This window comes from Balaenoptera acutorostrata, chromosome 5 (genome assembly GCF_949987535.1).
Source record: "Balaenoptera acutorostrata chromosome 5, mBalAcu1.1, whole genome shotgun sequence".
NCBI lineage: Eukaryota > Metazoa > Chordata > Mammalia > Artiodactyla > Balaenopteridae > Balaenoptera > Balaenoptera acutorostrata.
The window spans coordinates 1,397,992-1,410,224 of NC_080068.1; the positions used below are offsets into that span (position 1 = coordinate 1,397,992).

Sequence of the window (12,233 nt, forward strand, 5' to 3'; positions counted from 1 at the left end):
TGGATACCCAGTGGTCCTAGCACCATTTGTTGAAAAAAGAATACCCTTCCACCATTGTATTGTCTTGGCAGCCTGGCCAAAATCAATTGACCATAAATGTAAGGGTTTACTTCTAGACTCTCAATTTTCTGCATGTCTAAATTTATTAGAGTTACCACACTATTTCTATAGCTTTGTAGTAAGTTTCAAAGTTGGGAAGTGTGAGTCCTCTAAATTTGTAGTTCTTTTTCAAGATTTCTTAGCTATTTTGGGTTCCTTGCATTTTCATATGCATTTTAGGATCAGCTTTTCTATCTGTTAAGAAAAAAAAAAGCTAGCTGGGATTGCATTTATAATCTTTTAAAATAATGAAGTTATTAATGTTAAAAGCTATATTTCCTACCAAAATACTAAATTTCTTCCTAAAATTTTATATAGATTTAAACTGAATAAAAATTACTATAATGCCTTAGGAGTTACTAAAGAAATTGGATTTGGTGTAGGTGGCTGTTCAAATGCTTTCTGAAGCAGAGTGCAAAAGTGTATAATGAACATTTTAATACACATAGGAGGAAATTATTGAAATAGATGCGTGCAGAACCATTGGTCCGTAGAGAGTGCTAGCACACGAAACAGACTCACAGACATAGAGAACAGACTTGCGGTTGCCACGGGGGAGGGGGGTAGGGGAGGGATGAATCGGGAGTTTGGGGTCAGCAGATGCAAACTACTATATATAAGATGGATAAACAACAAGGTCCTACCGTATAGCACAGGGAACTATGTTCAATATCCTGGGCTAAACCATAACGGAAAAGAATACGAAAAAGAATGTATTGATACATGTATGTAAACTGAATCACTCTGCAGTACAGCAGAAACCAACACACCATTGTAAATCAACTATACTTCAATAAAATAAATTAAAAATAAACAGTTGGAAATGCTGGATTGAACACAGTTCCACCGATCACTGCTCTTAGATTTCAGAGCCTCTTGACTGTGCTAATGAGAGTTGCCAACTGCCCAGAGGGAGAGGCAGTGTAGACCTTCCAGGGGAGCAGTTGGGCTGTATCTAATCAGCCTCCGGGAGGCCGCAACAAAACTATGAAAATACGTCAATAAGACAGAGCATGTATTTTCACTCTTTATTTGTCCTCCACATGGTTGGGTGCAGGGTAGGACTGCCAGGTGGAAAAGTGCCGGAAAGGGTACTGCCTTGGAAGAAGAGTCTGGGACCTAGATGGCTCCCAGGCAAGTTCAAAGGCAGGGATCAGGTGTTGAAGATACCAGCCTGCATAGAGATCTACCTCTGAAACTGAGGCCGCCACCTGGAGGAGTGCCGTGTAAACTGTGGATCCACATGCCACATGGACCTGGGCTCAGCCCCTCTAATGTCAGCCGTTGGAAATGAAGACAAGAGTGGAAAGTTACAGGATCCCCGCCCACTGTCAGTTTCATACTACCATATAAGCTATCATCAAGCATTTCATTTACCACACGCAACTCCAAGCCATCTGCAATTTAATTTACCAGCAATTACTATCAAGATGACTGGGAAAAAGAAAACTACTGCTCAAAAGCACTGGAGTCCAGGGGCAGGAAAGTCACACCAGAAATGGTCACTTTTCTGCCTGTCTTTTGAATTGATACCAGCTTTTGCATAATAAAAATCATGGTAACACACAAGTCTGTCGCTTTTGTTTTCTTGGCATTTAAGAGACAAATCTTGCAAACACACAGTCAGTTTCTCCCCGAAACAGCTGCATTCTTTTATTTGGTGATTCAATACATTTTTAATTCAAATAGTCACCACTTAACCTAGGCACAATATTAAGCATTTTACAAGCAAAGGATCTGACTGATTTTCTTTTTAATTGCCAAAGAGTATAATAAGTGAATCGGTTAAAGGATATACTTCTGTACATAAAAATATTCATGTATTTATACAAGTGTATGGAACAGAGTTTAAAGGCAATCTAACCAGAACATCACAATAAATAGGATGTGGTCCTACAGGACAGCCAAGCATGCTTTGTCAGGAGGCTGTCAAGTCTCTTTTTTCAAGGTGCTTTATGTTCTACTGAGCTAGGCTCACATTTCCCAAAATAAGGGTTAGGGGTTAGTAATTCCTGGATCTGGATGCCTACGGGAATATGCTGCTTCTCGCAGGCGTCTCCAATAAGAGGAGTGGAAGATGACATATTTATTTACTTTCCAAGACTCTTTGCAACTTATCAAATTCTATCCATTTCCCATGTCAATATTTTAAAATGCAGACTGATCTAAGCTCTAGCACCATACAAGAAGGAAATACATGTATTTTTGTCAGAGCAACAATATTTTATATCATCTTTGTCCCTCTGGCTATAACCATTCTGTTTAGAAAAATTTACCAAGCTAAAAATAGTTGATCTAGGTTGTCATAAAAAAGAATATTAAATACCTTTGGTAAAAATAGATATATTTAACAAGATTAGAAAAGCAAACAGTTATAATGTCAAAAGGAGACTATAAAAATGTACACAATAACACAAATAAACCAACTTATAAAGTGAAGATAAGGCCACTCTTCTTCTCAGGTTTGTCTGTTCCAAACCGTGGATGGAGGTCTGTTCTTCTAAATGGTAGAAATCTGAGTAAGAAATAGGGAAAATCCAGTCTTCCTATCAGCGTGACACAAGTTTAATTCATGGCAACACAGTTCTTTTTTAAAACCCACGTTGGTAGAACTTAGAACACTCTGGCTTATGCATGTGAATATGAGAAACAATCCCAGATTTCTGTGACTGTAGGCCCAGAGCAGGGGGCTTTAGAGTTAAGCAAGGCGACAGAACCAGGGGCTTAGGGGCAGTGTCTCCTGTGCTGACATGAACCTAGGCCACATCCAGACAAGAGACACAGACGCAGCCAAGGGCGCACGTGGGGACTTTGCCACCAACTAGGAATCTACAAGGTTCATTCCTTTCCCCGGCGAGGACTTCTCTCCTGTCGTGGGGCCTCTCCTCCAAAGGGCCGTTGCACAACCCCTAATTCTGCGTGGTGTCTCCTCTCTCAGAACACGCTGTAAATCCTGCAGATGAAAGGGCCCTGGAACCAACAGCCAGCCGGGATTGCGGATGGAGATAAGGCACGAGTTCTGTCGCAGTGGCAGCCCCGAGCCACCGCGAGGCGTTATCCCCCGGGGCTCCCCCTGCACACGCAGTCACACTCCTCGTGGTGCTCCAGGGCCACGTCCGTGAGCGACTTATGCAGCCCCCGGACGCCCGTCTTGGGTCTCAACTGAAGGACCTGAAAGGGAACGATGGAAACCACCTTTAAAATCAGGCCACGTCTGCAACTTCTGATTTCACGGACAAGGTCAATTTCAGACCAGCATCTCGGGGCCCAACAGTGACCTACACATTTTGATTTTTAACCACTGAAGGCAGGATGAACATATTCCCCCAGCCCTCAAAGAAATACAAATGATCGTCATCACTGTATGAAAGGAAGGACCTTTTATTAATACCAACAATTTGGAAGGAGGCTGCTGAGAATAGAGAACAATCCTTACACAGAGAACGGACTTGTGGTTGCCCAGGGGGAGGGGGTGGGGAAGGGGTGGCGTGGGAGCTCGGGGTCAGCAGAGGCCAACTATTACGTATAGAACGCATAAACACCAGGGTCCTACTGCAGAGCACAGGGAACTATATTCAGTATCCCGGGATAAACCATCATGGAAAAGAATACAAAAAAGAACGTATATATGTGTATAACTGAATCACTTCGCTGTACAGCAGAAATTAACACAATGTTGTGAATCAACTATACTTCAATAAAATAAATTTTAAAAAAAAGGACCGTCCTTAAATGGAAAGACCCACCATGCCATGCCCTCTTTCCTTTACACACCTCACTGTGTTAGAGAGAATTTCACCTTGGTTAGGTGTCTTGGGACCACTAACGCGCAATTCATTTTTCTGTTTGTTGGTTTCTTTCACTCATTCATTTATTCACACACTTAGCAAATATTTATCCTTGAAGCAAGGCAGGCAAGGACTGCGATGCCGTGAAGAGAAACATGGTCTGCAGCTGAGCCTGAGTCAATTATGCCGCTCATTAATGCCCTTGGCTAAAGGTCAAGTCCTCCATCAACTTGATGAGACGGATTACATGTACTTCATAGACATCAGCCTCGGTCACAGCTAACTTTCTGCAGCTGGGTCCTAGTGCACTGTAGACGGTTTGGCAATAATAACAAGAATGTCTCTATTAAGTGAAGTTATTTGCAGTTTGGATGGTTGAGATTCTTAGCCAGAAATATAGCACAACAGACACTGATACTAAACACAGCCTTTTCACACTGTGACGGAAGGACACGGCTATGTATTCTATAAGAGACTATCTGACGTATCTGATAAGAACTAACTACTCAATGGGTATTATTACATTTTAGGTCTTATGACAGAAGTGGTAAAGTTTTAGAAATTATGTGGCTTTGGCTTGTGAACAAAGCCCAGAGCACAGAATAATATGAAGTTGTCCAGTTTCTCTGCTCTCTGGGTCTGACACGGATAACTTCATAGAGCAACTTCTAAAAGATACCGTTGCTGGAAATATTCATTAATCCAAAAAGGCAAAGGTCAGGTTTTATGACTGTCTTACTTGAAGATTTAAAAAAGAAAAACAGAGAATGGTCCCTCATTTGGAGTATGTAGTCATATCAAAGGTTAATTAGCTAACATTTTTTGAATGCTTACGGGGTGCCAGGCGCCCTAATAATGTTTTTACATACTTTAACTCACAAGAATTCTATGAAGTAATTTACAATTATTACCCCTATTTTACATGTGAGTGAACAGAAGCTTAGAGAGAATGAGTGACACCGCCAGTATCTGTACTTCTGCCAAACAGAAATGATTCAAGTTGCGGTGATGGATACTAATTTCATCAAGACTCAGAATGTTACTAGTCATACACTCTATTTATTTAGTAACTTTCTTCCTAGAGGGATAAACTGCAGAATCTTATGATAACGATGAGAAACAGTAAACTTTTAAAGATTTTCTATCACATTTACAATTCCAGAATAAAAATTCCTAAGACTATTATGTTAATGTGAAACTGAACCCAATGAGTATTGAATATAGATCATGGGTTGGTACTGATTTCCTGTTTTTGACCAACCTAAGGCGGTATCAAAACCAACTTCTCTTAAGATGCTGGCGCTATACCTTATTAGCACACTCTCGCTACAAATGGCCTCTGGAATGAGGTTGGGTGGAGTTACATTGCGATACTGGCATAGACAATGTCTTTAATTCCTATGTCCACTTGTATACATTTTCCCAGTTGGCAGGGGAAAAATAACTATGAAAGGTAATGGTTAGAGAGGCCGCCATATACAGTCCTGACAGTCAATGATGCCAGGCTGCGATCCTACAGTCTTTCCTTCCTCTGCAGTGCTTATGCAACATGCGTTCACCAAATAAGCGCCCCCTCCCCATGCCCTGTCTTCATCCACTGATACCTGTGGATATTTACAAATAGCAGAAGAATCTCATAATGTTCCAGTGATGTTAAGGTCTCGTAGGTGGTGTGGAGGGGTGGGTGATAATTAGTGTTTTCCCTCTTAATTCCCTTTGAAAGTTTGGACTTTGGGAGACAAAGAGAGACTTGGAAGATGACCAGCGGGTCCCAGAAAATGTTAAAGAAGAGAATTTGGCTTTTAGGACATAGCTTATGACACAGAAAAGAAACAAGGTAGAAGCACATCTCACAAAAATGTTGAGGAAGAGGTTCAAACTAAAATTACGAGTCCATGAAAAAATAATCCAGGGAAAAGCTAAAACCAGAGACTGCAGACAGAACAGATCAGGCATAGAAAGACCCATCAAGGAACGATGCCCAAAATTCTGGGCGGCATAGAACCTTGAGTGATGGGGCTCACTACTATAATAGGGCAATTGAGTGGTATATTTATTTCTCCCAAACAAACAGATCTAAGCAAGAAAACACTACCTGTTAAGGAAAGAAGTGAAACTAAATATACGAGGATATAAACAAGGTGAAACTCATCATTCTGATTAAGAATGGAAAAAAGAAGCAAATATGTTTCTTTTGTGAGAGTCTCCTATAGATCTTTTTGCCAGAAAGAGAATACCTTCCTACCTCTGGGCAAATTCATTAAATCTTTATTGATCATTTGCCACACTTTAATGAGGCTAGGCACAGGGAGGAAGTAAAGATGAGTGAGACAATCGCTAGCATATGCTGAGGACTTGAAATGTGCCAGACCTCGTTCTAAGCCTTATTCATAATTAGGCACGAGGGGTGACAGCCCACTTCACAGATGGAGAAATCGAGGCCCAGGTCACACAGCTAACAAACGTCAGATTCAAACCCTGGATGCCCGGCCTGGGAGTCCCTGCTCTTGAGTGCTACACTGTCATGGGATCTTTACTCTTCGTTCTCAATGTGGGAGAAACAAATACAAATAAATAATAATTATGAAATAATAAAAGTTATAGAGATATCTTTAAAGTCCTACACATTCACAGAGGAGGAACGAGTTATGCTGGGATCGGCAGGAAACTCAAAAATGTTTCAAGGAAGAGGTAACATCTAAGTTTATACGTATGTAAAGCTCCTGTCTTGCTTTTTTGAGAATTCCTATTTGGGAGACGGGGAAATTAAGAAAAAACATTTTTTGTTTTTGGCTAAAATGGCTTCCAATAAAGAGTATCTGGTGACTGATATGAAGAATCAATCTTAATGATATTATTATGTTATATTTTACCAAAACACTACTACAGTAATATCATTATGCTATATTTTATGAGACTTTTTAAGTCTGTAAACTTATTTTTGATACAATGGTTGAACAAAACTCAAGGAAAATGCTAAAGGAAAGCAAAAGAGGGAATAACTCAGTTATATTTGTAGTGGTACAAATGGATACACGTCAGCTTAATATGCAGGGAAGCTGGTATAATAGAGTTGGATGGAAGAGAGAAAAATTAAAACTCCTAAGCTCTATCTTTGCTTCTGCTTTGCCCATGAAGTGGGATAATTTTTAAACTGAAAATTGGAGCAATGTTCATCAAAAAGAATTAAAGCCCAAGATGGGCTTAACTTTGAATGAGTTAAATCTCTAGATCCAGATTAATGGTTTTCAACGACTTAAGAACTATTTTTAATTATGTTTTCAAAAAATTTCACTTATTTAGGAGTAGTACTAGACTCAGAACTTACTTCCAAAATATAAGACTGAGAAAAATCTAGGCCTCAGAAATCATGAATTACACCAAACAAATAATCCTTTTTTCATAGGGTAATTTGATGGTTAACAAAATAACTATCACAGAAAAATTTATAATTCCCATAGAAGAGAACTGAGATGATTGGACTGGAGATATCTATGAGAAATGTGGAATGGGTAACCATGTATATTTCTGCTCACACACATTAGAGATATTTGTGGGAAACTTGCACTACATGGTCGTACAATTAGATAAGCATCCAAAGTTGTAAGTGTGGACATGCAGATAATACATATAATCAACCCCACCTGAAGACTGGAGAGGCTAAATCAATACCATTCTGGAAGAAGGTCAGTGAGTGTCCAAGCACTGACCATGGGCTTTCCCTGCACAAGAACTTTATCTCAGACTTTAAAACAGAGAGTGCACATTCTGGGGCAACTTTCTGGAGAACCCTAAAACTAATGGTATTTGAAAAGAAATTTACAAGTATAGGATGGGGGAGGATACACTTGATCTGAGGACTGATCCAGCTGCCCCAGAAGCATGATACCAACTCAGCATCTGATAAGCTTGTTTAGAAAAGCTCTGGGTTTTACAGGTCGTAGCAAGGCGAGTCATAAACCCAAGACTTGTTGGCTAAATCAGGTCCCCAAATACACTTTGCTTAGTAAGTCCCTGCTTTAGAAAGTTCAAAATGAAATGATTTTAGGTGGGGAAAGATCACCCTAGCTTAATTCCTACTCTCACCCTATTCTTTTACATTATGCCAACCAACTCTAAGATCTGCCTATCCTTTAAGGCATTTTAACTTTAATGCACTTTAGAGCTGTCACTGAGCAGGACCCTGTGAGGCCCTCCCAGAGCAGACCTCCTCGCCTGCCCAGCCACATGTCCTCTGCCTGTCTTTTGTCTGTAGAAAAACTCTAGTCATTTAATCAGAGAAATGAGAAAACACAGAAAGAAAGGAAAACAGTACGGCAAGACAAAATAATAACAGTTTAGTCATTAGGCAAAGTCAAGGACCTTTAGGTCCTCCTCACGGGCTACAGATGATATTCTGAGTCAGGTCCCTTGAGCTGTTTTGCAGATACCAAAACCTCCACCAGGGGGAAGAAGTTAACTGTATGCTGCCCACAAGCACGTAGACCCCAGACCGGTTGGAACCAGGAGTTTGATGATGTGGACTCCCGATGACCTCACCACCAACCAATCAGAAGAGTGTCCACGAGCTGATCACACACCTCACCCTGTCTTTAAAAACCTGTCCCTGAAAGCCTTTGAGGAGTTGGGGTCTTTTAAGCACTAGCTGCCTGGACTCCTTGCTTGGCACCTGCAATGAATACTGCACTTTCCTTCACCACGACCTGGCTCAGCAGCTTCACTGCCCTGGCAAGCAGACCCGAGTTTGGTTTGGTAACAAAACTACCATGTTAAGGGTTTTTCCTTGACTAGACTCCCAGTTCTCAGAGTAGCAACAAGCTGTCCTCTGGGCAGAGCGGAGCTGGGGCTCCCGCAAGCTCGCGAGGACCTCCTCCTGAACAGGAGTGCAGGCCGTTCCCAGCACAAGGATCTATAGACGCGTGTGGTGTAGAAACGAAAGTGGAGCCTGAGGGTGGCAGCCAACAGTCCTACTTTTACCCCAGACTGCCAGTTTGGATGTCATCTTCTAAAAGCTGCCATCTAACAATTGTCAGAGAATAACACCTTTAGGAAAAACCCGAGAGATTATCATAGTTTGCAGATATTTTACAAAGGTTAAGTGTCCTGTGGATGGTTACAAGTTAATGGTCGATCTAGGATGGAAACAGGGACCTTGTCTGGAATCCACTGCTCTTCTCCCACTTAATCAACTGCCAACACAATATCGGGGAAGAGCCGGGCCACCAGGTCACGTGAGTGCAGCTTAGGACACTACCTGCTCAGATTACCCCACAGATGAGGGTTTCACCGACGTCTTCACTCACAGGAAAAATCATTTCATTTATTAAGTGGTTATTTAGTTTGTGTTATTCTTTTATTTAGCAGAAAAAAATGAAAATGAATGAAGCCATCTCCAAATGAAGTCAGGAGGTGGATTTTGGTTTGGTTTTGTGAAAATTAAAGTTTGTAAAAGACATTTTGTAAAAATTGAAGGTGAGCCATCAAGAAGGGATTGCTTCTGGATGTACGAAAGCTAGGTGCTTCTGGGGAGGACTGGAGGGGGGTGGGTATCACCGGGGATAATGACAATTTGAAATGTATAAGCTCTAAGGTCCCCAAGGCTCTGAAAAACAATAATTACTAACATTTAATATTGTATTTTCCTTAATTCCATGGAATAAAGGGAAGGATGAAGAATCCATAAAAAGCTTAACATACTATTTGGGGCACCATGAATAAGAGGAAACTATAAATGATGAAATAACAGGAAGTATAATTATGAATATGTCCCTTGGAATTTATGTGCCCGAATTGCACCAAATGGAAAAATAAATATTAAAGATCTTTATTTTCTCCAAAATAAACCATAATTTACCTCCAAGTTTGTCTTTAAAATATTTTCCCTTCATATTTTGAAGAGGTGAAAAGTTTCACCCATTTTCCCCCCTGGAAAAACACAATTCCTTTTTTGTATGAGACAGAAAACCTCCACTGAGTACCCATGATGTTCTGTCAGAGGACAAGCTTTCTAAATCCTTGATGACTGGTTTCCTGAGTTCAAGGTCCTAATTAAAAAACAGGGACTTCCCTGGTGGCGCAGTGGTTAAGAATCCGCCTGCCAATGCAGGGGACACGGGTTCGAGCCCTGGTCCGGGAAGATCCCACATGCCACGGAGCAATGAAGCCCGTGCGCCACAACTACTGAGCCTGTGCTCTAGAGCCCGTGCGCCACAACTACTGAGCCTGTGCTCTAGAGCCCACGAGCCACAACTACTGAGCCTGTGTGCCACAACGACTGAGCCTGCGCTCTAGAGCCCACGAGCCACAACTGCTGAGCCCGTGAGCCACAACTACTGAAGCCCGCGTGCCTAGAGTCCGTGCTCCGCGACAAGAGAAGCCACTGCAGTGAGAAGCCCGCGCACTGCAATGAAGAGTAGCCCCCGCTCGCCGCAACTAGAGAAAGCCCGCGTGCAGCAACGAAGACCCTATGCAGCCAAAAATAAATAAATAAAATAAATAAATTTAAAATAATAATAATAATAATAAATGAAAACTTGAGCTCTTTGGTAAACCTTGGTTCTGTCTGGTCTGGTTTTCGGGAAGACGACATCGCCCTTCTAAACCAAACTCCACTTCAGAGAGGCTGGCCTGTCACCTTTCGGGAAGGGGAAGGCTGTCCGTACCTCGTGATACTTCTTGGTGACTTTGCTGGGGACACACTGACACTCGCTGCAGGTGTGCAGGCAGCAGGCGCAGTTCCCGCCGCAGCGCTTCACCAGGAGGCAGCCCGGCCAGAAGACGGTGTCGGTCCTCTTGAGCTCCTCCCGGATGGACACGGAGAAGTTGCGAGGCGTGCAGCTATAGAGCCGCACCTCTTCCTTGAGCAGGTTCAGGCCCAGCACTGCGCGGCACACAGGGGAGCAGAGGAAGAGGGGGTCACGCGCTGAGCCTTGCGATCTCACCGAGCGCCCTCGCGCTCGCGCTCGCACGCAGAAAGCCAGCCCCTCTCACGAGCAATCGCCCCAACAGGAACCCTGATTATTTAACTCGGTCTTAGGGCGACGCAGCTCGCAGGCTGGGCTTTCCGTTCTATGGCGAACAGAGCTTCCCTGTGACCCAGGGACGGATGAAGGGAGGGCATTGTGCAGTGTTGAGGATGGAGCCTACAGAAGAGTTACCAGCTATAAACAGGAAACTTTCTAGAGAAAAAGGGGGCTACACCTTTTAACCTTTGGAAAAAAGTAAACAAGGGGGGCGTGGGAGGGAAGAATAGAATGTAAAACGAAAGCTTTGATGAAAAAAACAGATGCGATTTTTAGAAGGATGACAAGCTCCCGCAATGAATGAAGAACAACGTACAGACACTTGTCGACAGAACCTTCTATAATCTTCCTGGCAACAAGAATCATAGAGTGTGAAAAGGAAATGAAGTAAATGAATTTCCGAGGACGGCTGAGTGGACCAGGAGTGGGGAAAAGGACACGTTTTAAAGGCGCAGAAGTTGTTGGAAAGCACTGCTTCTGGCCCGTTGAGAAATTTTTGGACTTGGAAATTGAGCTTAACTCGACTCCTTTTCAGATTTCTACTCTCCTGAAGGGCAGAAGAAATGTCTAATTTATAACCACTGTCTCTATTCTTTCAGTAACTTTGTTAACTATGCTGTGTTTTATTCTTTAAGAGAGTACCTACATGTGAAGACTAAACCAAATAGCCTTTCATTAGATTGTTGCAGTACATTCTAAAGAACCATTGTTTTTAACTACAAAACGACACTGCCTCAGTTAAATTATATCAAAATAACACATCATGTTTAACATGAGCTTATATATAACATATGAAGTAGCTGATAATTATTAGGATAAGCAATTCTAATAGGATTTTAATTTCTGCTTTATAGCTTTGCCTTTTTTCCCCTAGAAATATTCAAATAAAAGCAATTCCAGTAAAACTGAAGTTTTGAATAACATATAATTCATCAGAGCTTTTTTCCTTCAAACACAAAGTTTTTATTAAAATTTAGGAATACTATCTAAAATATACTAAATCTGGTTAAATACCTTTTCAGTAATATTGGCAACATTATAAATAATATTTTCTGGTTCAAGATAGCTTCAGATAATAATAATCACTACATAACCCAGTCTTAAAAATTAAGACATTTTAAAATACTTTTAAAGTGACAAGGTAATTAAGAATCAAATGCTTGTTTTCTTAGCTAGGTTATTCTTGGGTATGCGGCCAAGTTTTTCTAAAATGTCAAAGGAAGCCAATGTAAGTATTTTCAAGAAATATATTACAGTTTATGCAAATGCAATTGTCAATTATAAGCACACGTAAACCATATGGTTGACTAAAACCTTGGTCAAG

The 12,233-nt window shown here is 41.5% G+C and overlaps 1 protein-coding gene across 4 annotated transcripts in view; it reads right to left on the reverse strand.

Moving 5' to 3' along the window:
- Nucleotides 1-1,708: 1,708 nt before the first annotated feature.
- Nucleotides 1,709-12,233, reverse strand: part of PDGFC (platelet derived growth factor C) — a 218,303-nt gene continuing 207,778 nt past the window's right edge. For all 4 annotated transcript variants that reach the window (XM_057546247.1, XM_057546246.1, XM_057546249.1 and 1 more), the window contains 2 exons: nucleotides 10,550-10,767; nucleotides 1,709-3,270 (listed from right to left, as the gene is read on the reverse strand). In XM_057546247.1, the coding sequence (XP_057402230.1) occupies nucleotides 3,154-3,270; nucleotides 10,550-10,767 (335 nt within the window). In that variant the 3' untranslated portion in view covers nucleotides 1,709-3,153. The remainder of the gene's footprint in view (nucleotides 3,271-10,549; nucleotides 10,768-12,233) is intronic.